General features: G+C 37.7%; 4 protein-coding genes across 7 annotated transcripts; 2 read left to right on the top strand and 2 right to left on the bottom strand.

Annotated features, from left to right (window-relative positions):
- The first annotated feature begins 271 nt into the window (after positions 1 to 271).
- LOC110844777 lies at positions 272 to 5,112 on the top strand. Its single transcript, XM_022091065.2, has 6 exons — positions 272 to 474; positions 1,418 to 1,580; positions 1,707 to 1,736; positions 1,815 to 1,923; positions 3,653 to 3,680; positions 3,793 to 5,112. Exons 2-6 carry the CDS (start codon positions 1,443 to 1,445, stop codon positions 4,253 to 4,255), a joined length of 768 nt encoding a protein of 255 aa, XP_021946757.1. The 5' UTR covers positions 272 to 474; positions 1,418 to 1,442; the 3' UTR covers positions 4,256 to 5,112.
- Positions 5,113 to 5,366: 254 nt separating this feature from the next.
- On the bottom strand, positions 5,367 to 12,373 carry LOC110844776 (sodium/potassium-transporting ATPase subunit alpha-B). The gene is made up of 19 exons (XM_022091064.2): positions 12,284 to 12,373; positions 11,933 to 12,048; positions 10,691 to 11,083; positions 10,393 to 10,596; positions 10,240 to 10,319; positions 10,149 to 10,169; positions 9,887 to 10,078; positions 9,497 to 9,819; positions 9,124 to 9,407; positions 8,801 to 9,029; positions 8,419 to 8,729; positions 8,134 to 8,336; positions 7,950 to 8,053; positions 7,746 to 7,875; positions 7,375 to 7,635; positions 7,051 to 7,225; positions 5,784 to 5,914; positions 5,603 to 5,704; positions 5,367 to 5,522 (listed from the first exon to the last, which is right to left on the bottom strand). The coding sequence occupies exons 2-19, from the start codon at positions 12,041 to 12,043 to the stop codon at positions 5,402 to 5,404; spliced, it is 3,375 nt and encodes a 1,124-aa protein (XP_021946756.1). The 5' UTR covers positions 12,044 to 12,048; positions 12,284 to 12,373; the 3' UTR covers positions 5,367 to 5,401.
- A 584-nt stretch (positions 12,374 to 12,957) lies between these two features.
- LOC110844370 (splicing factor ESS-2 homolog) lies at positions 12,958 to 15,366 on the top strand. Its single transcript, XM_022090555.2, has 7 exons — positions 12,958 to 13,353; positions 13,460 to 13,613; positions 13,701 to 13,987; positions 14,069 to 14,225; positions 14,308 to 14,550; positions 14,623 to 14,845; positions 14,920 to 15,366. The coding sequence occupies exons 1-7, from the start codon at positions 13,171 to 13,173 to the stop codon at positions 15,218 to 15,220; spliced, it is 1,548 nt and encodes a 515-aa protein (XP_021946247.1). The 5' UTR covers positions 12,958 to 13,170; the 3' UTR covers positions 15,221 to 15,366.
- On the bottom strand, positions 15,365 to 27,494 carry LOC110844368 (C2 domain-containing protein 5). 4 transcript variants are annotated; one of them, XM_035847812.1, is made up of 28 exons: positions 27,208 to 27,494; positions 27,060 to 27,119; positions 26,410 to 26,974; positions 26,248 to 26,341; positions 26,095 to 26,137; positions 25,965 to 26,005; positions 24,429 to 24,523; positions 24,225 to 24,337; positions 24,080 to 24,116; positions 23,745 to 23,961; positions 23,522 to 23,653; positions 20,091 to 22,927; positions 19,875 to 20,025; positions 19,657 to 19,742; positions 19,508 to 19,577; positions 19,227 to 19,383; positions 19,005 to 19,147; positions 18,685 to 18,919; positions 18,564 to 18,629; positions 18,265 to 18,501; positions 17,970 to 18,176; positions 17,770 to 17,872; positions 17,586 to 17,672; positions 17,193 to 17,491; positions 16,932 to 17,036; positions 16,019 to 16,153; positions 15,773 to 15,910; positions 15,365 to 15,688 (listed from the first exon to the last, which is right to left on the bottom strand). In XM_035847812.1, exons 3-28 carry the CDS (start codon positions 26,447 to 26,449, stop codon positions 15,608 to 15,610), a joined length of 5,949 nt encoding a protein of 1,982 aa, XP_035703705.1. In that variant the 5' UTR covers positions 26,450 to 26,974; positions 27,060 to 27,119; positions 27,208 to 27,494; the 3' UTR covers positions 15,365 to 15,607. The 4 variants fall into 4 exon arrangements, with proteins under 4 accessions (XP_035703705.1, XP_035703706.1, XP_035703707.1 ...); XM_035847813.1 differs by having other exon boundaries at positions 17,193 to 17,419; XM_035847815.1 differs by having other exon boundaries at positions 15,367 to 15,688; positions 20,091 to 20,443.
- Between the last annotated feature and the right edge of the window lie 42 nt (positions 27,495 to 27,536).

Genomic DNA, 27,536 nt, shown 5'->3' with positions numbered 1-27,536 from the left:
CGAGAGTGGTCATGATGCCAACAATCTCATCCCATTGTTACCGCATTGTTGTGAGGAGGTGGTGATGAGCCCAATAATGCAAGGAAAAATGCTTTCCTTCTTCCCAGTCGTAAGAATGTGGTTACCTTCCAAGGCAACGTCGTCGTCTAGCTGCAGATAGGTTGGTAGGTAGGTAGGTGCAGGTGAAGTTGGCTCAATGCAGCTCTTACATAAGAATTATGCGTAGGGATGCAGTTACTTTGGACGTGGATAAAAACGAGACTGCTTTCTGACAAAGGCTTCAGTCATTGTTTCCTCCTTGTCGTACTCATAAACCAGTGCGTGCTTTTGCATGGAAGTGGTACACTTTTTGGCTTCGTGCACTTGAGAAGATAAATTTTCAGATTTCTGGAAATAATATTTTTGTAAAAAATAATTTGATTATTAAATTGTGGCAAATACTTATTATATTGGAAAGTTGGATCGATTAAAGGGGTAAGTATTTTAATTTGTTGAAATTTATCACATTTCGGAATTGTTCACAAGCTTCGATTCAATTTCATTTGTTGTTCTAATTCATGACACGTAGTTATGTGCGTATGATAACTTGTTAGCAATATGACTAGAGTTTGTCAAATTTCGTGAATAATTGTTATTGTCAAAAAGAACATTGTTTTGTGGTTGGTGTGGATTTCATCACAAATTGTTGAAGCTTCTTGTTATGTAACCAAGATCTGGATCTGTTTGCGGTTTCATTTACAATTATCTTCTTGCAATTTAATGGTGAATGTCATGTACATTCAGAGTCTTGTCAGTCTCATGTTGGCAGACGGTTCAGTTGTCATGTCCAGTTTGACAGCACGTTAAAAAATCTTAATGAAAAAATAACGGAAACTCGTTAAAACGTTGGCCAGGCAAGCTATTCTGGCGATGTCGATACACTTACTTCCTTCATCAAAGTTCACTTTGAAATTTGTACGAGGGATTGATCGTGTTCAGTCTTCCGGTTTCCACATGCCAACGAAACAACGCTTGGATTGAGGAGTAACAATTGTTAGTCTTGATGATACTGCTGCTGTGTTTTTATGTAGTTACATAACATTGATGATCATCAATCTTGTCCATCATTTACAATCAGGGATCAAGACAATGAAGGGAATTTATCTGTTGCCAATTGTTGATTTGAATTTAATCTGCAGCCAAGTTAATATTTATCAAGCTAAAAGCATTAATTGTTAGCGTTGTACATGTAAATTAGATAGTTGTCTTAAAGTCCAGCGCCGTACATTGCGAGGCTTTATCTGACAATCATACGAAAAAAAATCTAATCTTAGCCTAGAAAGCCTGCATACACAAATTGTATCTCAAATCAATCATCAATCAAGTATTTGTACGCACAGATCACCATTTGTGTATCTAAAAAAACGCTTTCCTGTAGATCCCGCACCTCACAAAGAGCAAGAATGGAACCAAAAGACTTTTTGGTGTATTCATGCCTGTTACTTTTGTCCAACGGATTGGACTCTGTTGTCTCAGTTCCTTATCCAGAATACTACGACGGTCATCATGGAGGAGGACACAACGCCATCGTTGACTATTACGTAAGTCATATACGTATAAACAGAGTCACTCATGTCATTATGTCATTTTTCTTCTTTGCATCATTAATTTGAATTTTTTTACATGATTTGTATCAACTCAAACAATTTCAAATAATTTTTAAATAGTCAAGGCCCAAATATGCATTCGGATATGAGGTAAAATTTTCCGCAAATTTTGGATGTTGATGATAATACATGACATGCATGATTTGATTAATGATAACTATCGGCTAGGTGGACGGTCTGGACGAATATTTCAAAGAGTTGTCCCATGGACGATGGGAAATCAGGGATGGCGACGTCGTTCAAGGACAATACCGAGTCTTGTTACCGGATGGACGCAGTAAGTTTTTTTTTCGTTCTTAAATTCACCATCACAAAATTTAGTTACGCATAAAGCACAATAATACGCTCACGTTTCTAAGTATTAATCAAGACATTATTTTACATGCGGTTGCTGATGTTGCGGTTTTTTGTGTCGTAGTCGTTTAACTTAAATTACTGATCTGACAGTGACATTTTCCCCAAGATGTCAAGAAATGGAAAAGACATCTTAATGTCATCCACTTGTCAACGTCCAGCAACCGCATGTGTGGGATTTTTTAGAGTTGCACAAATCTCTACATGTATGCACAAAAAATATCCATCAACTTTTTTCTACTGACATGAGCAGAATCACTTATGCAATTTTTCTTGTACGCACTTTTCATCATACCTTAGTTTTCTTAACAGCGAGGTTCTTATTCCCGTGGTTTAAATTCCAACAGTAATTTACCACTTTATTATCTAATATGCAGGAGCCGACCAACAAAGAAAATTAATTAAGCCTTTTACTTATCTCTCCCATCATCCATCCGCACACTAATCCTTCCCAATAAATTGCTAATTGTAAATTTCAGAAAGGTTTCAATCCATCATCCAAATCCTTCATTTTTCTTATGACGGATAGATCTACAAGATATGGAGATCTTTAAGTGCATGTAGGCTCGCATTATTGGGGCAGAAACTTAGATGCGTACGTAAAAAGAGACGAGATAAGAATGATGAGACGCATTGCGTACTGAAGGAACTTTTTCTTTTTGGACCATGGAGATGATGAGATGATGATGATGATGATGGGAGCAAAAACAACGTTGACTTCCTTGGTTCGGTTGGTAATCATCACTTTGCATTATCATCTTTCGCCTATTTTATTTTATCTGACGGGTGGGCAACTGACTAATCCTAAGTCCTAAGCTAATAATTCCAATATGGATAACACAATGTGGAATCTCTATCATATCAAATTCTGCAGAAGAGACATGACTCATATATATTCCACATTTTTAGACAACACACATTAAGCACATATGAACATATTGAAAAATTGTGGAATCAAATTTTCAGAATTTTTTTTATCCTCCCAGATTTTTTGAGTGGAAGAAATTATTCCCTCATCAAAGTGAGATGGAAAGGGAATAATGGTCCTTTCTCCTTCTTCATGGAGATTATTTTTTGTGCCAGTGAGGGAAAAAGAGCTTCTTATGTATGCATCTTTTGAGTTGATATCCAACTCAACGCAACGCAACATGCGTAAAATAATTGGAATAATTGGCTCCCCGACAAAAAATGGATTTGGTTCAGTGGATTGGATTGGTGTATGTACACATGTAGTGGAGATGCCAAACCAGAGATTTATTACAATACAATAAGTACGAAGAACCGTGTAGTTAGTGTACATTTCAGAGTTTATTAAACCCTTTCTTCTTCTCTGCTGTTCTTCATCACGGGTTGATTGAATTCTCTCCAAGAAGTTTTCGTTTTATTGCTTTTAATGATCTCATGATATGACGGATAATAGTTCGGCATACAATTCCATTCGCTGCTCGGAGGCAGAATGGTAAATGAGACTCACATGTCCATTCAAGAAAATATCACTGAATCGATAAACATGATTAGGTAGAAGCTGCATAATATATTTATACATGAGAGAAAGACCTCCACGTTGTTTGTAATTTATGACCCCAATTTGCAGTCTTATTTTAAAAGAACAATTTTATTACTTATTTTTTCAACGTCGTTTTTACTTCCAGTTCAGATCGTGTCCTACATCGCAGATAGGTTGGTTATCGTATTTTGTATTTTTTTGTATTTTTATTTAAATCCTAAACCCTTCCAGGCCGAGGCCCATAGAGTTACATAATAATAATTTAAGTAATATAAATAAAATTAGGTTTGGTTATCGTCCCACCATAAAGTACATCAACAAAGGAGTATTACCTCCACCTCCACCCGCATACGCGCATGTGAAAACACCCGAATTTTACCCCGTGGAGGAACCACTCCCACCACCAATTCCGCTCGTTGAACACGTCAACCCCTACGAACACGCCACGTACGGTGCCGGTTATGGCTACGGCTTTGACCCTTTTGTGGCATTGGGATCGACTAATAGCAACAGCCGAGTTGGAAAGCGAAGGTCACTTCCCACGTCAAAACTTTCCTACGACCGGACCTTGTTTCGAAAGGATGTCGAAAGGAAGAGGAGGTCGGGTGGGACTGCGGCGAGGAAAGTGTCGCCCCGTCCATCGCCATCCCCATCTCCCACGACGGTCACCCTCGTCAGTTCTCCGGCAGGGACAAAGCGACAACGACGGGTGACACTCACACCAGCGTCCGCTTATAACACAAAATGAGACAGCATCTCTTCGTAAATATTATTCTACTACTTAAAATTTGCATTTGACAACTGAAATCTATTAATTAAGAAACTGAAGTACATTATTAGGCGGCCAGGTCAGAAGCTATTTGGACCGTGGAAGGGGCAATGAAGGGGTATCCACCTCTCCGTAGAAATATTAATTGATTTAATTTCTAACTTTTAGTTAAGGGTAATTTCCATACTAAAGCATTTGCCAGTATCAAATTTTTTACTACACTTTCTCATATAGGTCTCATACTCAAAATAAAATTACGATAGATTTTTCAAACATTTGATTCTTGCAATCGAATTTAGTGAATAGCTGAAATAGTAGAAAAGGCTTGTACACCAAGTAGACCGTTTACATGATTAATACCTTTTCCCAGTGGTGATTCATGTTGATATTCTTAACGCAATATTCATACATACACACCCCCAACTATGCAAGTGTAAAATCCAAATAACTCACGTTTCTGCAATTGTTATGCAAATATTATTATGATATCGCACACAAAAACTGAGTGTGGAATTTTACGCTTGTCGTAAACCATTTAAAATTGTGTGAAGGAAAGTAAATGTTTTTGAGGACCTAAATACTTATTCGTTTTGGTGCAGTATTATACATATCTTAATGAAAATGTGCATGTATGTTAGGAGTAAATTATGAAGGTGCAATTTCTGTTAACTAAAGTTTTAAAAATGAAAAAATTCTCTCAATTAAAATAACTACCATCACGTATTATATAGCTTAATCTACATTTTATACCATTTTTATGCGTAGAGTGTAAAATTCTTTGTCGGGTGCAACAATGAATGCGTAATAAATTATTAAATATGTCGAGTTTTCTTTAATTTTTCACTACAAAACAATGGTTACGCATTTATACGAATCTATGAAGACTTTGATAACACAAAGAGACAACACACTCTCCACAACAAAGTGTACGAATAATAAGGTAACAAATATATTTTTAGGAGCATGAGTCCAAGCTCATATCACAAAAGTTTACATATCATATTATATCACGCATTGATAATCTAGTCAGTCTTGGCAAATGAGAAGATTATTTTTACCATATTTTAATTTAGCTTCCTAATAATTTCTGAATAATGACACAATAATTTAGAAATATTTCCGATTTTAGTAGTAAAACTCGTCTTCAAACCAGGAACCGGGGTAGCAGCGGATAATCAAACGTCGTAGTTCGTCATAAACGAAGATAAGGACGGCAAACGGTACAGCCAGAAGCCACCACCAGGCTCTAAGAAACATTATTTACATCAATTAACCAATCCATTAAAGTGTATATCCAACTTTTTCCAACTTATTTTTCCGACTCACTTCAGGGGCATCATCTTTAAGGCCGTGGCCATTCCGGGCGTGTAGCACAAAATACAGGCAAGCGCAGTCTCAAATATGATGGCGAAACTGAGAACATGATTTCTGAAAAACATCGGCAAATAAACGTTATCCAATTTATCGCTACTTGATTGTTTCAAAATGCTTAAAATTTTGCCTCTACCCAAATCCTTTCTTAAATACGGACGATCTTCTTGTCTTGGAAATGATCAAGTTTGCCCATTGACAAACTACAATCGATACAAAGTACGCAGTAGAACAAGTGTTTTCAAGTTGTTTCCGGTTATAGTATGTCTGCAAATAAAAAATGTGACCGCATTTAAAAAGGTCATTTGATGGTGATCATCGCAATTTAGAAGATACACATTATCATTTAAAGCCAAGTTTTCAGGATGATTTTTTAAACACCTTCACTCACTGAGTAAGAAAAATGGATGAAAAAATCCAGAGTCAAAAGTCAACTAGGAGGAAGGAAGAGAGGAACTTCATACGTAAAAGCCAAAGACCGGCCAAAGAGAAGAATGATGATACCAAAACAAGCAAAATGACGAATGGTTCTACCCCCAAGTTTTGAAAGGTTTGTTGATTCACACTCAAAACTCGAGTTGTTATAAAGTTCAAGAAAAATAAAATGTTTTGTTCATTGTTGAGTTGAGTGAATTTGTAAGACGTCGTTAGTTGATGTTTGCATTATGGTTTTCTTAATGTTCCATGTGAATGTACATAATATTCCATGGCCTAAACATCCAATGTGTAATAATGTACGACATACACCATGTAAAACTGTTATATGGATGTCAATTTTCATGTTGAACACTCTAACTCCTAATGACCATGAACCAAACAAAAGTCGGAGGATTAAAATAAAACGGAGAAAACCAACGAACTTCGTGACCAGAAACTTAAAACGTTTTCCTTTTGTAACGTTTGAAACAAGAAAGAAGTATTTTAATTCTCTTGATTTTGCTATAGTGCGTAAGTAATATATTCGCTTATGCATTTTAAAAACTTTCTGTAACCATAAGTTGGGCATATGCACAACACATGAACCATTCTTTGTGAAAATGAGAATAGATGATTGCATCCTAATTTATGACTGGGTCCACACCATGCGTACCACCAGCCGCAACAATACCAACCCTTAACGTCATCTTAAAAAAATTTGTAGCAAGTAGCTTACGTACTCCATTCTACTGCTGTTTATTTATCGCTTTTTCCAGATCGTTTACTTGCTTTACCAAGAAAGCCATCGTGAATTTATCAGGCATATGCACTATCCAGTAAGCTTAGGTAAGTTACTTACATGCAATAGAATGTGTGGCTTATAGGTACCACATGAAGCAGTTCTTTCACATTTGTGAAAATTATGTCTTGCAATCATGTGCTTGTTAAATGTTAATAATTGAATTTTTGCCGTGTTCATGTCTTACCCATTCCTGTCCATATGAATCTTCCAGGTCATTATATGCGGGTGAATCCCATTCTTTTCTTATGCCTAATAGTCTCCCGGGTAGATAACCGTTTTGTGCCATAATCACGAAATAAGCAAACATTCCAGCAAAGGACTGCATCATTCCAATTTGCCCGTAGGAGTACGCAATCAGTCTGCGGCGGAGAACAAAAAAGAGTTAAATTTAAGGAATGACTCATCATTTTCTCCAGACAAGAGGATTCGAGGAATGGGAGACAAAAAGAGTAAATATCTTGCCAATTATGTTATTAAGTGATAATCTCAGAATTAATAAGCAACTCACTGCTTCGTGACCAATTTGTCTTTGTTGGGGTCTCGAGGAGCTCGCTTCATCAAATCCAACTCGCCCTTTTCATATGCCAAACTTATTGCAGGGATAACATCCGTGCCCAAGTCGATGCAGAGGATGGAAATGGTTCCAAGTGGAAGCGGAATTCGTAGAAGGATAAAAAGCAAAAACGGTATCAGCTCCGCAATATTGTCTGTAAGGGTGTAATAGACGCACTTCTTCAAATTGTCAAATATCAAACGCCCTTCCTCAATCCTGCAATTTAAATCAAATCACAAATACATTATAAAATGCATAACTCGTGAAAAATTAAAGTTTTTCAATTGCAAGGTAAAATAGACAAATATTATTGGATATTTAATCACCCAGTGACAATGGAGGCGAAATTGTCATCCAACAAGATCATGTCAGCGGCTTCTTTAGACACGTCGGAACCCGAGATACCCATGGCCACACCGATATCTGCTTTCTTCAGGGCAGGAGAATCGTTAACCCCTGGAATATTTGTACGTACTTATTAAGTTAAGAAGGTCTAAGTAGGTAAATGTTCTAAATAGATAGATATTCACCATCTCCAGTCACAGCGACACATTCTCCTTGTTTTTGAAAACCCTCTACAATGGTTAGCTTTTGCTGAGGCGAAGTTCTAGCAAACACAATTTCCTTGTACTTCCTAAAAACAAAATAAATATTCAAATATATCAAGTAGGAAATTCAAACGACATCCATTTATTCGACGTATTAAATTCCTACATTAAAACTCGATCTAGATCCTCCGCCGTAAATTCTTGTAATTCATCCCCATGAATAACTGCTGCTTTTGCTTCCCTGGGGTCCACTTCATTGGCGGAAACACCATCTCTTTCAGCAATTTCGTCAACGGTCATGTTTCCGGGACTAATGATCCCAACTTCTCGTGCGATAGCCTTGGCTGTTAAGGGATGGTCTCCAGTCACCTGACAAGAATTAGATAATAATATTTATATTTATTCTATATAAATAAATAAATTAATTGAGAATATCGAACTGGAAACTTACCATTACCACTTTAATTCCTGCAGTCCGACAACTTCTTACCGCGTCCGGAACACTTTCACGCGGTGGATCAATAAGAGAAATTAGACCAACAAAACGAAAATTATTCTCAAGGAACTCCGTATTATCGTGATCCCATTTATAATGCGAAGTGAATTTATCAAGGGGTAGGCGACAGTCACAAAATCCAAGCACACGTTCACCCATATTTCCGAGTGTCTTGTACGCCTTGTCAAATTTTTTGCACCATTCATCGGTCAACTGCTCCTCCACTCCGTTCATTATAATTGTATCGCATCGTTGAAGAATTTGCTCTAAATATTTTTTAAATGGTTTAATAATAATTTATCTTAGCTAAGGCATTGCTATATGATCGATCTCCTACCTGGAGCACCTTTCATGACAAGAAGTAATCGGGGATCTTTGTCGTCATATTGGTGGATCGACACTTGGAACTTATTTGTGGAATTAAACGGAATTTCGTGTAGTTTTTTATGCCGTGCTCGAAACAGTTCAACGTTTCCAATTTGAGTTTCCATACAACGAAGAAGGGCTGCCTCAGAGGCATCACCTTCAATCTCTTTAAACGCATTTGCCACCTCAACTTGGCCGACCTTTGTTGTAAAAGTAATTAAAATTTATCCGTCAATTGGGAGTTTTTGTAAGTCTATACACGACCTTATTATGACTTTAGACACATATTCGTACCTTGAACCGAGCTCGTCCACAAAGCCTCGCCACCGTTGCAAGGGCGATAAAAGTGGGATCATCCATGTTAATATTTCCTTTTGCTCCAATTGATTGAATTTCTCCGTTGAACCACATGTGCGACACACTCATTCGGTTTTGTGTCAAAGTTCCAGTCTTATCGGAACAAATCACTGTCGTTGATCCCAAAGTTTCAACAGCTTCGAGATGTTTCACCAGACAGTTTTTCAACGCCATCCTCTTCGCAGTGAGTGCGAGACAAACCGTGACCGTGGCAAGAAGACCTAAGGAAGAAAATGGAATATTCATAATCCCAGATGCAGATTTATCATTTGTGTTCTATAGTATGAGGCTTAAAAATTAGTATGCGTACCTTCCGGTACATTGGCAACGATGATGCCAATCAAGAAGACTGCAGAATCCAGCCACGAATACCCCATGGCTACCGAGATAACAAAGAAAAGTACTCCAAAGAAGACGGCTACCCCAGAGATGACAGAGACAAAGTGGTCCATTTCTTTGGAAATGGGAGTCTCCGTATTCTCGAGACGGGACGCCAAACCAGCAATTCGACCCATGAGAGTTCGATCCCCCGTCGCAATGACCACCCCTCGCCCAGTACCTTCGATTGCGGAAGTAGAGAAGAAAGCAAGGTTTTTTGTTTCCATTGGGTTTTCATGAGTGCACAGCACTGATCTGTTGTGAGTAAAATATATTCTCACCAATGTAGTATGGAAAATTTAAGCATGTATAAAGTGCTTGCCTCGGGAGTGGTTCAGATTCTCCAGTTAAAGAAGAATTGTCAACTTTTAGTCCCTGGGTCTCAGTTATACGAATATCTGCAGGGATTCTATTTCCAAACTCGACATTTACAATATCTCCAACCACCAAATCCGTTACATCGACACAGCTCAATTCCCCATTTCGCAAGACTTGGGCCGTTTGAGGCACCAACCTATTGGTAAACACATGCACAATAACAAAATAAATAAAAAAACAACGATAAACAAATTTGTGGTACCAACTTCTTAAATGAGTCCATAATCCTACAAAAACAGAAAATTAGTAAGTCCTGACAGGATAAAAAAGCTTGGTTTGATTTCTATTTTCAAGTACCTGTCCGATTTAGCTTCTTGGTAGTAGGAAAAAAGTCCGGAAATTAACACCACGCTAGCGAGCACAATACCCAAGTACATCTACATGCACAAGTATTGAACCATGGTCAAAATAAGTAAAATTGGACAGCATTATAACAAATATATCACTTGCATAATCATAAGGAGCGTCGGACATGTATGCATTTTGAACGGCGAAAGCAGTGAAACAGAGCGCAGCTCCAAACCACATGAGGAGAGAAAATCCACCCAATAAATGTCTCGCAAATTTGACCCATTCTGGAGTTTCTTCCGGTGGGGTGAGTGCATTCAGTCCAGATTTCTTCAGTTCTGCCGCCGCTTGGGCGTCTGTTAATCCCTGGATACATACAAAAAAGCAAAAATTCGTATAATCGTAACAACCAGTAGTGAGAAGGAGAGAGACACGAGAAAGGTATGTAAATTGCATGTACCATAGCAGGGTTAGTTCGAAGTCGATCATATAGTTCTTGAATTCCAATTGTATGCATATCCGTGTCCAGCTCTTTTCTCAGATCGTCCATCAAATTAGTTTCTTCATCCTCCACTTTTGCAACCGCGGGGGGCAGCACGACACGTTCTTCCTCCGACCTCAGAAGTGGTTGTCTTTCTCCCTCCTTCTCCACCATGACCGGTGGTGTAAATGGCAAGGGAGTCGCGAATTTCGGTTTCCCCAGGCGCCCAGACCCAGAATAGCTTGCCTCCATGGACCACAATCCTGACCCAGGGGCCGGAGAGTGGAGGGAGGGCGACCGGATTGAGCCATAACTTCGAGAGTGGGCTGCAGTCGTCGTCGGGTGACCGGGCTGAGCCGCGACAAGGCCAGACTGCACAGATTAAAAACAAAACGTTGAACAAACCAGTCGCGCCCGACATTTGCGTAGAGTATAAAGCGTTACCACCTTTTTTGGTACAAAATATTCGTAAATCCCCATGTGTGAAAATAAAATTATGTGCAGAACTTGTGTTTTATATCACAAAATAAAATTATACAAAAATTATTTAAAATAATGTCTCGTGACAGTCCAAAAAATTGATAAATAAAATAAGGTTAGACGATGAATTGGTCTGTGCATGAATATGTACAAATGAGTGAATGAAATTAGATAGAAGACCCTGCTGATGATATCATGAAACGAGATTCTTCTTGCGTCTCAATCCCAATTCACAGAAACTATGAAACTGCGATCTATGTATGTATGTCACTATATAATTACGGAAGAAAGACATTAAATAAGAATGAGAACTCTGATCTAAACCATTAATTTTTGTGACATAACATTAACATTAAAAGATACCATGACCTTTTCTCCGCGTGTGTCATCTATTAATAATCCTTCATTCACATAAAAGTAGTACCACGTAAACCACCAGTGATTTATTTTAGTGCGGAATTTCTTGCACGTGCGATATTCATAGTGGTGATACATAACGCTGTATAAGGAGGCCTGGACTTGTAGGTACTCGCATAATGCATAAAGCACAAGGATATGAGGAAATGTTGATGCAATCAAGTCAAATAAAAGTTAAAATCAGATTGATCCAGCTAAAAATAAATATTTGACTTTTATGAACTCGAGTAATTACACACAGCGTCGTCTTCTTGTTGTTATTTGTTAATGATTCAATAAATATTTTCTATTTATCATTTGTACACCAAAAAGATTTTCACTCACCCCATGGCTAGACTGTCGGAACAATTGGACAATCCCTGGCACTTGGGAGTTCTCAAAGATGTACGAGTTCCGTTTGGACAGCCTGGCTAGTGGGGGTGGAGGGCGAGACATTGCGACTACGGAAAATAAATAGATGTGCGTAGATATGGTTAGGTCAAGGTTACATTTTATCATAAGTCTACTCTACGAACAGAACGACGTCAACCAACTACCAAATCTGAACAAGCAAGATGAATTAACTAACTGTTAATTAATGGGTTGGTTTGTTACATATTGCTTTTAAATTTCCTTCATATATTTGCAACTTATATGAGGAAAAAATGCCAAGTGGTTAACAAAAGTTTTACTGACCTGGTGAAGTCTGACGTCTCTTTTACTGTGGCAAATGTCGATCGTTGACTGTGGAAGTAAACTATAAACTACGACCTTCTGAAAACAAAATATCTCCATATTTAAGGTGGTGATGCAAATTTTAAATTTAATTATTGATTACAGACTTGTCTCGTAGTCGGATAGGTTAATGTCTGACAACTGTCTCATTTCTGGTACATTTCCGATCCTCGCGTACATACACTCACATAGTAGGAATTTATACATTGATCAAAGCCATTGTATGTACATATTTCGCTACTGTCCAACAATATAATTTGCATTATCTTTCGTTTAGCATCTCCGATTGATCAAGGCCATAATTTGCACTCACTTCAAATTAATATGCATTTTTAAGCTTCTAATTTTTGAATAAATCAATTGAAGCTGAATTCTAATTTCAAAATGCATATAGATAAATACCTAAGAACATTTAGCCAAATCGTAATTACTCGTCAGTAAGTAGTTAACTTATTGTATTATCATCACCTCATATTTCGTCGTTGACTCTTCCAAAGGGGCTATTGTAACATTAGATGAGGCTCATTTGGAAGCTTTAACGACGATTTGCATAACCAAAATTAAAATTATGCCATGCAAAAGTTCATGCAATTTTCCGAATTTTCCTTTCTTCAATGCCGTCACAATTGGGGCGTGCAAAGAAGTGTAGGCAGGCACGAGGCAAATATGAACTTACAATTAGATCATACGACGACCTTCCTGTTTTGTGTTTTGATGAACTAAAACTTTAACTTTCTTCCTTTCACGAAATTTTAATTATTTTTTTTAAGTTTTACCTGTTTAAAAATTTCTATCTTTTCGTCAGTTTAATTGCCGACGTTCTTTGGAAATCAACAAAATCTAGAAAGATGGATAAAATAAGCCTCCAGATCTCATCTTTAACGTCAATTTCGTCGTCGACAAAAGGGAAATCGTCTTTGTCGCCCCCATCGAGGAGATCGTCTTCGTCCACTGCACTGACTGAATTTAAAGTACCAGCAGATCATCCACACAAAAAGAAAAAGGTTTTAGAAGAGGACAAATACGTTGAGGTATGCAAGATTAAATTAAGAACAATTAGTAATGATTTAGGTTACTTTCTTCATACAATAACTAACTAATTAATTAATATGTTTTAAATTAAAATCCTGTCTGTAGGAACTGGAAAAGATAATCCAACGCGATTTTTTCCCCGATTTGGAGAAACTCCAGGCGCAGAATGCATATCATAATGCTGTTGAAAATAATGACATTCACATGTTGAGAGAGCTGTATTCGAAATATTCGTTCGGAGCAACTCCTCGCTTGCATGGTATGTTTAAGATATGATATTTATATGAGGAATGTAATTTGAATTCATAGTAGTGATAATAATTCGTATTAATAATTGTCATTCTAGACAAGTCCAACCGTAATACCCCATCCAGTTTTGAAACACCTACACCGTCCGGCTTGGGAATGGGAAAACAGGGCCAGAAAGCTCCCGATCCAGGAGAGTCTACACCAACCCACCTTCCCATGGCTCCGAGACCCGGGGAGGATGCCAAATCCGTCTCTTCCAAGAGTGCAAATGATTCTACGACCTCCTCGATAAGTTTGAATACGTTTTTGGCCAAGTATACTTCTGAAGATAATCAAAGTTTCCAAGAGATTTTAGAAAATTCAGAAAAGAAACATAAAATCAAGGTGAGACAAATTAGTAATCCGATACTTGTTGAAATTTGACAGCTGCTTTACATATGTAATAATTTTGTTGTATGTCATTAGTATTCCTGGTTATACGGCAAGGAAGACGAGCATGCTGAAAAGTTTGCCATATCAAATGCTTTACCATCGATAGAAAGCCAGGCGGAATATGAAAAACCACTCTCTGTAGATGGGTGGACGTACAAGAATTTAAATTATTTGATGTACACTCCAGACGGTAAGGAGGGGTCAATTAAAAATATATTTATAGATAGGTATACAAATGTGATTGTTCTTCTGTTCATTATTTATGTATGCAGGAGCACCATATACTCCTGAGGAACAAGTTCAGTTGGCTAAAAAGGTTCCCAAAGTATTTTATAAAAATACCAGATTTGATGAAGCACCTTTCAAAGGGGAGACCTCTGGAAAATCTGGCACACCTTCCACCAACTTGTTGAAGAGACCGTCAACGAAAATAGGGGTGGACGGGAAAGAAATTGAGACAGATACCCCAAAGGTTAATGGGTTTTCTTTCGTGCGAACACCATCACCCACTCCTGGTACAAACATTTTAAACGCATTGCCATTGTTCTATGTTGTTTCTGTTATTTAATTTCTTGATTTTGACACAGGTGTAGAAGAGTCACCCTTTCTAACTTGGGGAGAAATCGAAGGAACTCCGTTTCGCCTTGACGGGGCTGACACAATCCCTGTTGACAATGCAACCAAACCATACCGCATGTTGGAGACAACCAAAAGGGAAAAAATTGCAATGCAACTACAGGAAAAAGTGTCTGAACGATACCGCGATCGGAAATTGAAAGCCATTGAAACGGCGAAAAATAATCTTGCATCGTAAGTTATTGCTCAACATGGAAATGCAAGTTGTACTAAAGTGCAAATCTCACATCTGTTTATTCTGTTCATAGGCCACGACCACGAAGTTCACTGGATAGGCTGAGTACAATGTCCCCTGCTGCTCGTCGCCTAGTTGGTAGCCATTTTGGAAGCTTAAGAGATAAAACCCTAGCAGCGTCATATACGCCAAAGCCGTCAACCCCCAAAGTTTTAACTCCCGCATCTCTAGCTGCCACACCTTATGGTAATAGTGGCTCATCATTTATTCCCACGCCAACACCACCACGCTCCACCAGAACACCTACGCTAGGACCGTCTTCGTCATCCAATAATTCATCAAATCACAAGAGAAGAGCGGCAGACTTTTTCTAAGCATTGTTATTTTTTGTTATAAGTATGTGAAATTATTTATATTTACCAAAAAATAATAATATGATAATGGAAATGTATTTATGAGATGATGTCACTTCATATACATAATTTTGATTACAATAAAATGCACACACATAATATGAGTATTTATTTAGTACATTTAAATAGCATGTGTTTAATTTCAATTATTTCTCCAAAGATCAGTACATACTTTTAGGGATGGAAGATTTAAACTGGGAAATATAATCATTAATTACTCTAGTATACAACATAAATTGAAACGCAAAAGTCTTTAGCAAATACATAGCACGTATAAATAAATGACTGAAACGGTTGACCTGTTAACATAAATTATGCAAATCACAAACGCCGTAAATCTTTCTTCTGTTAACCAATAGCGATTCCGTCTTCAGGATGGTGAACGGGATATGATACGAAGACAGCATCGCCTCCAACATTGATCACGCACTGAAAACAAGTATATGCAATTACTTGGTTTATGCTATTTAAGTCGTCCACATTTATTCACACTCAATAATAACCATAACCAACCTTAGATAAATCAGATAGGTCACATCGCGTCATGAAGTAAGAAACTATGGCATTTCCTCCGAGAGCACTTGTGTGAGCACGAACGATCGCCATAAAGTCGGTAAACAGAGCATGGACGAAAGTGTTTACACCTCCACTCTGAGAAACGCAAAGATTTATCATTAATCTCTAGATATAAATATGTACTTAACGATACGCCACAGAAACATAGACTCATTTTTAAGCACTATTTATGTTATAGCCCACCTCGCGTAAACTTGTTGTTTCCCTAATAAAGTAAAAGTTTAAATTGCCCAGATAGCGTTCAATCTTTGCTCCGTTGATTGATTTTTGGGGGGTTATTTCGACCCAATGACGCATTTTGGAGACAGGAAGAGGCATCTAGAAACATTACACAAAACATTCATTAGAAATATTAGAATGATACAATCCACCACAGCTATATACATGTGTACATATTTACAATTTAAAGAAAACACTCAGCCCGTTTCAAAACTAGTCAATCAAACATTTTCACATGTTTTATAGGCCAACCACAACATAATCCATGAGCATTGATTATAAGAAAATTCATGATCCATGCATAAGTGAAAATTATTTTTACATCAATGATAGCTGGGGTTTAAAAGCATATTTACAACATCGATATGTGGTGTTTTTTCTTGACCTGAGGAATTATCTTAATGCAGCATAGGATTACAATTATTTATGTACATATGTAGATTATACGCATATGTATATGTATGTGGGATTATGCTGAGGCTTTTGCAAATTTTTAAAGAAATGAGTAATAAGGTGTGTATATATGTATAATGGCACAAACCAATAAATTTGATGGTCAATACAAAGGACATACGTATACATATTTGTGTAAAAACAATTTGGTGGTTTACACAGGTTGGGTGTATGTACAAGATGCAGAGAAATAACAACAATGGGCACAAGGAACAGGAAGAGTGCAGGCAATTCCTCTTTCCTTCCTGCGACAATAAATAGTGAGATGAGACGATAATAATATAGGCCCAAAGTACACACACATAAAAAGAGATTGAGACACGCCAGCCACATATTTTTGTCTAATGCAACAATGATGAACAGCAATACAATTATTACAAAAAAATGCACGCTTCTCTGCACCACACCCCTGGATCAAACCTACCGGCTTGATGAAAGAGATAAACCTAGTAGACTTAGAGTTGGAGTTGGGATGACGAGCACAGAAAACGCTGTGACTTCTATTACGTCCTGTTTCACCTAGAGGAAGCTGTTGATGAACCCCACCAATTTCATAATTATTGGAGGTGGAGGAAGAAGTTGAATCCGACCGAGTAGATTTTGAAATTATTATATCATCATCACCCCCAGTAGCAGAAGGGATAGTTGATGTAGTAGGTGTAATATAGTGTTGCTGAGAACTCACATTAACGTTACTGGAATTTCCATGACCGTGGCTCACATTCAATGGCAATGCAATGTTCACAGAAGCTGTAACAGGGCTAGTTCCCGAAGAAATCTTGGTTTGTTGAAGTCCTCCTGATAATCCTGATGCACCTGTGGGACTTGACAAGGGATGAGGTACTTTTTGAGGCAATCCGGCCGAGAGAGGAGGAGTAGAATGGTGGGTCTGGTTAGAACTGGCCAAGTTTTCTGCGGAAGATTCACAAGATATGCCAAGTTTTGTTTTGTCTTCATCGAATTGAAAAATAATATCTGGATCGTCTATGCAGAAAATCGCCATCATAATGTAACCATGTCATATTTAAATTTGTAAACTATGCATACGCAGTGCAAACAAAATTATGTAGAAGAATACCGTCTTGTTTTCCTAGTTCACCAATCTTGCCAGACGTGCTGGGTAAAGACACCTGATGCATTTTTGCATCCAGACCGAGAGCCATCCCTAATAATAAAAATGGTAAATTTTATGTCAACAATTTAAGTTAACCTAATAATTTGTATTAGTAATAATCTTACAATTAGATTATGTATGAACTTACCAATCACAGTCAGTTGCATCTCATCAGACTCTGGGAGATCAATAGTAAAATGCATTCTGGTAAATACACATGGCTGAAGACGACGAAGCTTGAAGCTCACCAACTAATAAATACAATTAAATCAACAAAACTTATTGTCTGTCTACCATCTTTCAACAAATATGTATATACAATATTAAGATTATTATGGTTACATATACCCGAATCAAACGTTCAAAATAAGCTGTCAACTGTCTTTGAGAAATTGTAGCAATTTTACACCTCCATACTTGGTTAAACATCTGCTGGCTGAGCACCTTCCTACCATCGAATCCTACTATAGTTTCAATGTTGCTCATGTTGTAACCTACTGGAATAGCCTGATCTATTAACATGGTAATGATATCAATGTCTTCTGCGTCGTCAACCTAAGAAATATTTAAATTATTATAAATTCTCTTCTGATCAAATTGATTGTCCGCCTTATATTATAGTTTGCCAACAAAATTTGGTCACCTCCAGCACAAAAGTGTCCTTGGCTTCGTGACTATTATCTAATTCATCGTCTGATTCGCCATCTGAAGTTGAGCCATTTATATCTCCCCAATTTGGAAGAACAATATTATTTACTCCAAATATTTCTCGATTTCTCTCAAATGTCTCTTGAATCACTTTCTGAAACTGCAGAACTTTTTGAGCATCTGTTTTCAGGTTTCCAGCACAAATTGTTGGAATCGATGGAACCGGAAGTGCCTGAAATTAAAGTTAATTAGTATTAACTTTTAATTAACTAAATGTTAGTTGATTAAACTTACAGTGAGGAAAACGGCGGTGCCTGTGGCCACGCCAACAACGACTTTATCCCCTTGGGTGATTTGTACCTAATTCATAGTTGATAAGTTTAACTTGCAAAGGTTAATTTGGAGCTATTCTTACTTTATATCCAAAAATTGCATTCAGTCCTTGTACTTTCAACTTATTAATCAATCTACGGTGAAGTTCGTACTCGAGAAATGGGATACTATCGCTCATTTCTTTTGCCCCCACTTCTCCTTTGCTTTCTTTCTTGGAACGAAATACTTGTGTCTGAATCAAACAACTGCGACCGGTTGTGTGAAGTCCTGGTGGAAGATCAATAGTTGCCACCAACACATCCGGTACTTTGCCCTTCCTGTTTTATAAAAACATTGGATCCATTATCCATTCTTATATGTATGTATACATGCATGTGCTAATGCTCTATTTACATAACTCACCTGCAGTATGCACATCGCGACTTTCTAATTATTGTTGGAAGAGAAAGACTAGGTTGAGGAATGTGAAGCATTCTGCAAGGATATTCTAACTCGTCCGAGTCATCATAGCGTCCTCTAGATATCTTTGGGGATGACCTAGCACCCTAATAATAATAGTTTTATACAACGTTATGAGTATTCATGTTATAAATGATATGATGTAAATACTCATACACTACTTGCCATGTTGAGTTGCACAACTCCAGTGAAACTATCAGTTCGTTTGTGACCATCCTTATTATTAACATCTCCTAGTTCAGACATATTCACATCGCCACAATTTCCGCTAGTAGATATAATTGCTGCTGTTCCAGACGCACTTAAAATTGCCACTTCATCCCTACATACATACACACCATAAAATTAATAAATTCTTCTCAAATAGGTGTCCTCTATCTAATTAAATAAATATTCTATTCCATAAGGGATGTGTTGTTTGTAATCAATATTTTGTCGGGTCTGACCACATGGTTGTCTTTTCTTCGTAGTCCAAGAGTACATTGCACCCAAATGCTCGACAGTGAGATCTCATTTCTAAAATGCGTTTAAGAATTACTAAATTTAAATGTGTCATTCGGGACTACGCATTTAAAGTAAAACAATCTAAACTTACCAATTCTGATTTCATTCCACCAGCCGTCTCTAGTTTCAGGGCTGGGCTCTTCAAAATTTCCAATACTCTTCAACAATTTGACAGATCTAAATCATATAAAGACATTTGTACAAAATTTAGTGCAACAGCAACATAGGCAAAGTAACCCTTCAGTCCGCCTCGGCTGAAGGGTAACTCCTTTAATTTATTCATAGATCTAATCTATCATCTTATCAGACCTAGCAGTCACTGTTCCGCCCAAGTATCGAATGAAATTTTCTGGAAATTGTGATGAGAGTGTTATAAATGGAAACTCTTGTCCACGAATGGGATCCACATTTATCACAAAAGGACGCTGGAACTGAGTTTTGAAAGTTGGTCCACCACCACCTGAGTAACAGTAACAGCAACACTTACAAAATGAAATGTTTAAACCATGCTGTATTGATTTTTACCTTTAGTATTTGGCGTAGTGCTTAAATCAGACTCAGAACTTCTTCTGTGCATCTGCCCATAATTAGATTGTTTGGTATTTGGCGTTGAAGCGGCTGCTGCGCCTCCACCCTTTTCTGGGGATCCACTCCCACTATTTCCATTATACATTTGACCACTGCTCTTGGATTCATGATGGTCACCATAAAAGCCATTTCCCCCACTAGTAGAATGTGTAGAAGAAGGAATTGGTTTCTGAGGAGAACCTAATCTTTTTGGTGGAGAACTAGCAGGATTATGGGACGAATTAGTATTATTGGGTATGGCACATGACGCTGCAGCTGTGGGTTCTACATATTCTTCAGGGATGGGGGACCTACATGCAGATCCAATCGTAATTACACTACTACTGCTATCAACACCTTTTTTTTGCCGTTGTGCATTTCGCACAAATTTCTCCAATTTTTCAAAATTTTCTTCCAACTCCTCTTCCACTTGTTCATCGTCACTCTGTCTAAACTTTGGCATTCTCATTTCAAAGTTCTTAAAAGCTTTTGTACAACTACTACTTGTGGCACTTGTGGTACAACCACCACTTGTAGTTGAGCTCGTTGTGCTAGTTGACCGTCTACTACTTGTCGTCATACTGCCACTGCTACTCGTGGAGCTATTACATTCTACAAGTGTCTCCGTTCTGTGTCGTTTACTCTTTTCAAACGTCTCCGGCTTATTCTTACTGCTGCTAGATCTCTCGCCTAAATTAAGTACGGAGCTGTCGGCTCGTTTCAGTTTCAGCAGAGTATCCACTTTAGCCCTCGTCTTACTTGGGTCCGAAGTAGAGTCAAAGTCAAGTCGTCCATGTAAAGCGGTATTATTAGCATCATCATCAGTAATGGAAGAAAAAGCAGCCACGGAAGAAGAGCCGCCATGTGCTAGAGGTGATGAGCTGTTATCTACATTAAGGCAGACACAAGAGGAACTATTCACAGCCCCTCCCACAGAAGAAGAAGAAGGAGCAGGGTAAGCAGGGTCATACACAAGCAAAGCGTCCATGCTAGAAATGTAAAGTTGTAAAGGTTTTCCAGTATCGTAACCGAGGTCGCCGATTAGTTCTCGCAGTTTAGCGTGTTCTACCGGAATAGCGGTGGCATGTGGAGTTTTTGGACATGTGGGGGCAGATTTTTCAACGATTTTTAGCGATTTTACTGGGCTCTTCTTAGCCGTCACTGTCGTCTTTTGTTTTTCCGTGAGCAAATTAGTCTGCAGTTCTACCATAGAAGAAGATGGGTTCTCCTGATCGCCCACTACACTATTCAGGTCATCATCGTCATCTTCTTCATCACCTGGAAAGTTGAACACGACAGCTGGCTCACTGCCAATGGAAGGCAATGATGTTTCTGAAGATGTATGTCTCATGGAGAAAGATTGAGATTCGCATTCGCTATTGGACCTAACGAGTATAGCTCGAGTCTCATGTTTAATACTTTTACTTCGAGTACGTCTTCTTCGAAAGAATAGCCGCCGAGGTGTTCGATAAAGTCCTTTAGTTGGCGACAATTTCCTATTAGCTTTGACCGAGTTAGAGTTATTGGTATCACTGTCTCCATCTCCAGAGAAGGAGATCCGTTTGAAAATCTTTCCCAACTCTACTCTGATCTTTGTAGTAGAAGAGCTAGAGTTACTCGAACTGGCCTTTGCCAGGGGAAATTTGCCAGCCCCAAGAGGAGGGAGCGGACGAGGAGGTGAGTGTACTATCGGACCTGATGATTTTGAAGAAACGCTGGATGAAGCACGTTTCACCAAACAATTTGTACTCAATCGCTCCCTTCGCGTCATCCAACGATGCTTCTTTCTTAAATTGAGCAGAGTGAATTTGTTAGTTTTAGAGGATGCAGTGCTTGTGGGGGATGTGGGTGGAGAATCTTCAGAGATGGAGCAGTCGTCACTTTCCTTTTCAGAGAGAGACTGTGGGCGTGGTCTTGGTGATGGAGTTGGTCGAACTATAATCGGTGCTAAACGATCAATTCCACCACCACGGAAGGATTCTTGAGACTCACGTTCCTCGCTAATTTCTGACAGGGTGTCCCCAGATGCTACTAATTCTAAATCTAAGACTAAATCCGGCTCCATCTCAGCTAAAAATCTATTCTGCTGTTCTAAAGAGGTTGCCTTTTTATGGGTGTTAGTATTACAATCTCGCGAGTCATTGTCTTTCAAGTTAGTTGTTGAGGTTAGTAGTAAAGCACTTGTTGCATTGTCTTTTTTGTCTTTGTCTCCAAATTGTTTGAATGGTAGACTTTTTTGAGCATTGGGAGGAGGGGGAGGGGGAGGCGAAGACTGGAAATTCTTCTTTAGATTTGGTTGAGACTGGCTTGGCTTGGCTGCAATAACCAAGTTCTGTTTCATTTGAGTATCATCCGTTGCAAAATTTTGTTTCTTCTTCTCATCAGAAAATATTCTGGTGACCCTTTGTGTTCCTGATCCACTACTCGTCGTTGTCGGTACGCGTAATGAGACAGAAGTCATGGCTTTGGTCAACTTTGGTGGTGACACGGAACGGCCTCGATCAGGTTCTTGTTGTGATGGATTTGGACTGGGCGATTTGCTAGCCCTATTTCTCACAAAAAGATTGGAGAAAGATGAACTAAGAGCTCCACGGTTAAGGTCACCTCGAAATAGCATGGCAGATTTATTGACAGTTGGGACAGGTAAAGGATCACAGACAGGGTCATTACGGGACATGGACATGCTGGGTAACAGGTGTCTATAGCGGCGTTGGATGTTGGGAGGACTTGGGATTGGGATTTGCTTTCGTTTTCGAGGAAGCGAATGTTGCTGACACAGCGCGAGGCATTGAGACCTACACATAAAGAGATGTCACAAAAATAATATAGTGACCGCCACCATAGTACATGAAGCAATTCCAACCAACTAAAGCCTCTTTTTTAATTTACGAAACAACAAAACCACAATATAATACTGAAAGAAGGTAATAGATATGTACATACATACATACAGATGTATGTCCTACGTGCAGATATGGGTTTTTGAAAGAGTTACGTTACAAGAAAATAAATAAGCAACAGGTTATAAAAATAAATACTTAAATAAGATTCTGACAATAATTCAACCCCGTTGGTCCAAAAAGCAGGTATATGTTTACATTTGCCTAAAATATTTACAGCCCCACCAAACAAGGAAAGCACATCAAGAGTTTAATAAATTATAACGAAAAATATTTTGTAATCATAATTTTTTGTGTATCTTGAAAGTCAAATCCAACCAACCTATATGAGTTTTACAAGATAATCAAACTCAAGGCCCAAAGGCAACTATGTATGAGCCTAATAATTCAATATCAAAGGGTCAATGGATCAAATCAAGTCAAAGTCATTTTTGTTAGTCCACCATAAAACAAGAAACGCACTAAGAAATCAATAAGAGATAAACTTACTCTTTTGAAGCACCTTCTATTAAAGGCACAGGCGATAGCTGATTTTCTGATAATTTCGTTAAATACATGGCGGTCCCAATCCCTCGAATTACGAGACCAGATTCTCCCTCTATGTCGATGCACTGTTTATACCTGCAAATAAATAGTCGTGCATAGATGATTTTTTTTAGCTTTGACCTTAAGAAATTGAAAACTCGGCGAAAACTTGTAGAAAATGACGTACCCGACGACTGCATTGCCCCCAAGCTCCAAAGTTTTTAACCCTACCTTGCGTTGAACTTCTCCACTTAATTTTTGAAATAAAGTTTGTCTTGCTTCATTAGATGCTCGTGGGGTTCGAATTTTATCGATCCACTGATATTCAGGATCATCATTAATAACCAATTCTTCAACAAAACCATTAATACTGTGAGCAACAAATCCCTCCGGGACCTGTGGACCTAAAATTATTCAAAATTTGAATGTATTCAACATGGTAAAATGCACAAGTCTTAAAAACAAGCTGAACCAAGTAGTGAAAGAAACTTATAAGCTGATAATAGATCAGTACAAACTTACTGAAAAAGAATCGCACTCCACACGAAGATTGACGATACTGAAATGTATAATTTGGTTTGATTATTTTAATGCTACGAATTATATAATCGATAAATCTGTACAATTGTAAAGATTTAACGTCAAATTTTCGATGTTTTATAAATACCTTGTTGAGATCAGAAAATAGTTCGACTTTTACAATCAGGTTTACTTCACCTCGAAGTCCATGCATTGTATCATAAACCGGTAACCAACCCGAAATTGTCTTGCCCCAGTTGTCTACAATAAAAAATATTGCTGATTATTAAGCATTCTAATTATAACATTAACGAATGATGATCATTAATGACATGGGTTATGACATTAGTACCTTTAGTTTTTGTTGAATTTATAAGCAAGGGATTCAAGTCCAAGTATACTTTGCCAATGGCATCGTTCGCCGAATAAGTGTCATAGTCCATTAATCTAAGCGATTCAGAAGGAAACAATAGTTCAAAATTTAATAGAATCAACAAGCTCATAACCAAAATGCTCCATATTTAAATATCTTTGGTGATTTAGAAATTAAAACTTTCTATCTCAAATGGTTCAAAAATGAAGTCGAAACATTGGGAGCAACTCGTAAAACAGCTCTTTGTAACAGTTCTACGGAAGTCCACGCGTATGCACACAAGATTTATTTATAGCTCAAAAGCATACGTCGAAATGGGAGCCTTTTCCAGGAGGTCTGAAATTTTTTGCGGGGGGGGGGGTCCTAAATTGCCCCCCAAAAAATGCTCGAAAATTCCCGGGAACAATGGAGTCAAAAGTAAAGGAATTGGAAAATTGCGATTTCTCGAGTCTAGGAGAACAGGAAACTACAAAAATTTGAACCAAATCTAACTCGTGCATTTCCAAAGCCTAAACAAAAGTAAGAAGTTAGGGATCTTACAAGTGCTCTAAAATACAATGGATTTTTTTGCTAAAACCAACTATCAGTCTGGTTCAAGTGCCGGGGAATTGGAACTTAGTACCTGGGAAACGTTACCCAAAAGTTCCGATCCCCTGGACTTTTTAGTTATGCAAGTTACAGGGAAACGGAACCCACTTGTCGCAGGATTTAGCGGGCTTCGATTCCCCGGTACCCTATTAGACAAAAGTTACGATTCCCCGGAACCCACGATTTTTCTTTAATTTTTCATAAATTGAATAAATTCCCAAGAAAAAATTGTATTGTCTCAAATTAACAGTCAACCAATGAAGAATATTGGATAAAAAAATTAGAATTTTTTATAGTGGCGAAGTTTTCTAAAATCGCAAATATCTGACAAATTTGAGGAGCGGCAAGTCCAAAAAGGTACGGGGAATCGTCACCCAACAATTATTTTCAGAGAAAAATGCAATTATTTTTGGAGAAAAATAATTGTAACATAATAATAACGCAATAATTGTAACAAAAACTATAAAATAATTGTACTTTTCCCTGAAAATAATTATTGGGTGACGATTCCCCGTACCTTTTTGGACTTGCCGCTCCTCAAATTTGTCAGATATTTGCGATTTTAGAAAACTTCGCCACTATAAAAAATTCTAATTTTTTTATCCAATATTCTTCATTGGTTGACTGTTAATTTGAGACAATACAATTTTTTCTTGGGAATTTATTCAATTTATGAAAAATTAAAGAAAAATCGTGGGTTCCGGGGAATCGTAACTTTTGTCTAATAGGGTACCGGGGAATCGAAGCTCGCTAAATCCTGCGACAAGTGGGTTCCGTTTCCCTGTAACTTGAATAACTAAAATGTCTAGGGGATCGGAACTTTTGGGTGACGTTTCCCGGGTACTAAGTTCCAATTCCCCGGCACTTGAACCAGACTGACTATCGCAAAATTTCAGAGACACGCTCTGAATGAAACTCGAATCATACCTTATGTGTAACGGTTCATCCTGCAGTTCTAAATCGTCCATCTACAAGAAATATGTATAATATAATCAAATGCATACAATTGCGTACAAATTATGATACGTTATGCGCGTCCTCTAACTATCTGACTTACCTCAAACTTGAACCACTCTGAGTTCCATTGAGGATTGAGAGACCTATTTGTACATTATAGTTATAACTTATATTCATGTATGTGTGAGATTACAATCCAATATAGTATTATTTGAATTAATCCAAAGAACTCTAATTAACTTAGTTTTCTTACTTGCGACACACATCAGTTTTGTACGTAACTTGACCGAGCTTGACTTCCACATAAGCGTCCGTTGTATCATTTGACTTGTCCATGATTGGAAGACCTAAAAGAATTGCGTAAGATACCGTCATATTCTTTGTAAAAATTGAAACTATTTTGAAGTGTATTTACCTCGCCCAGCAACTACTCGAACTTTCACTTTTCCTGGCATTTTGATCGGTTTTGTACGACGATATCACAAAAATTATAAAATTGAAGTTGACTTTACTTAATATTTCTATACAGAACCTTAAACTGATGACTGAGGATGAGTATCTCTAGATATATAGATCTCTTATGTGCACTGATAAATATTTTGATTTTTGGATAACTATTTTTTTAAACATTTTAATTTTGGGATAACTTTTTCTTTAAATATTTTGATGGGTTAGTTCAGAACAAGTATTTTTTAGTGTAGAACACACAGGTACACAAATTGTGGTCAAGTAAAATAAATATCGTCGTTTATAACGTTGTACGTATTGCTTTAAACTCGCTCACTCATTCACAGTATGTACAGTTGTAAAGTATAAATTTTGTCCACAAATTTAGATTGTATATTAGTCTCTTAATCGTCGGCCGCATCCTCTGCATCATCAATCATTTCTTCGTCATCACTCTCGTCCCTTTCCTCGCTCTCATCGTCGTCGTTATCTTCTTCTTCTTCATCTTCTTCATCATCGTCGTCCACGTAGCTCTACAAAAAAAAACTAGTATTAGCTCGTTCCATATATCCATAATTTACATATTAGCATAATTAAATTATAAATTAATAAATCAACCTCATTCCCTGATTTTCCAACCGGTACAGTATCACAGTGCTTTTGTTCAATGCGTTCCAACTAAACACCAATCCATTAACACGTTCAATGTTTATATCCCATTCAACAAATAATACAAGATTCCAACAAAATAAGAATAAGAACTAACCTCTGAAGCCAATTCTTGTTCTAAATGCCACAATTCTTTCTCGTCCTCGTTCGAGTCAAAAGTAAACCAAAGTGGAAGAGCAGGACCCTTTACCGGAGCAACGGCGATCAGAGGTATGGGTCGCTGTGCCATGATGTCCAAATTAAATGGTTTGTCTCATTGAAATTAAACTTTACATACAAAATTAGAAGACGTTTTCAAAAAAATCAAAAATTTTAATTTTGCACGGTTCGTTCTGTGTTTATTTTTGACTGTATTGGACTTATTTGACTTATATTTGACTTATTTTTGACTGTGTACTTTGAACTAAGAATTTAAATTTCCTGCTT

This window comes from Folsomia candida, unplaced genomic scaffold (genome assembly GCF_002217175.1).
Source record: "Folsomia candida strain VU population unplaced genomic scaffold, ASM221717v1 Fcan01_Sc002, whole genome shotgun sequence".
NCBI classification, from domain to species: Eukaryota; Metazoa; Arthropoda; class Collembola; order Entomobryomorpha; family Isotomidae; genus Folsomia; species Folsomia candida.
Note: the sequence above shows the minus strand (reverse complement) of the source record. Positions and strands in the feature narration are given on the sequence as shown.

What these genes read in the sequence shown, in the direction of transcription:
- LOC110844777 (XM_022091065.2), top strand. Translation starts at nt 1,443, where the DNA reads ATGGAACCAAAAGACTTTTTGGTGTATTCATGCCTGTTACTTTTGTCC. An exon ending in ACGCCATCGTTGACTATTAC is followed by an intron (nt 1,581 to 1,706) that starts GTAAGTCATATA and finishes ATTTTTAAATAG; the next exon opens with TCAAGGCCCAAATATGCATT. An exon ending in CTTGTTACCGGATGGACGCA is followed by an intron (nt 1,924 to 3,652) that starts GTAAGTTTTTTT and finishes TTTTACTTCCAG; the next exon opens with TTCAGATCGTGTCCTACATC.
- LOC110844776 (XM_022091064.2), bottom strand. Translation starts at nt 12,043, where the DNA reads ATGTCTCGCCCTCCACCCCCACTAGCCAGGCTGTCCAAACGGAACTCG. An exon ending in CAGGAATTAAAGTGGTAATG is followed by an intron (nt 8,337 to 8,418) that starts GTAAGTTTCCAG and finishes AATTCTTGTCAG; the next exon opens with GTGACTGGAGACCATCCCTT. An exon ending in TGTCGCTGTGACTGGAGATG is followed by an intron (nt 7,876 to 7,949) that starts GTGAATATCTAT and finishes CAAATATTCCAG; the next exon opens with GGGTTAACGATTCTCCTGCC.
- LOC110844370 (XM_022090555.2), top strand. Translation starts at nt 13,171, where the DNA reads ATGGATAAAATAAGCCTCCAGATCTCATCTTTAACGTCAATTTCGTCG. An exon ending in AAGAGGACAAATACGTTGAG is followed by an intron (nt 13,354 to 13,459) that starts GTATGCAAGATT and finishes TCCTGTCTGTAG; the next exon opens with GAACTGGAAAAGATAATCCA. An exon ending in AAAAGAAACATAAAATCAAG is followed by an intron (nt 13,988 to 14,068) that starts GTGAGACAAATT and finishes GTATGTCATTAG; the next exon opens with TATTCCTGGTTATACGGCAA.
- LOC110844368 (XM_035847812.1), bottom strand. Translation starts at nt 26,449, where the DNA reads ATGCCAGGAAAAGTGAAAGTTCGAGTAGTTGCTGGGCGAG. An exon ending in TCGCGATGTGCATACTGCAG is followed by an intron (nt 18,920 to 19,004) that starts GTGAGTTATGTA and finishes TTTATAAAACAG; the next exon opens with GAAGGGCAAAGTACCGGATG. An exon ending in ATGCAATTTTTGGATATAAA is followed by an intron (nt 18,630 to 18,684) that starts GTAAGAATAGCT and finishes ACTATGAATTAG; the next exon opens with GTACAAATCACCCAAGGGGA.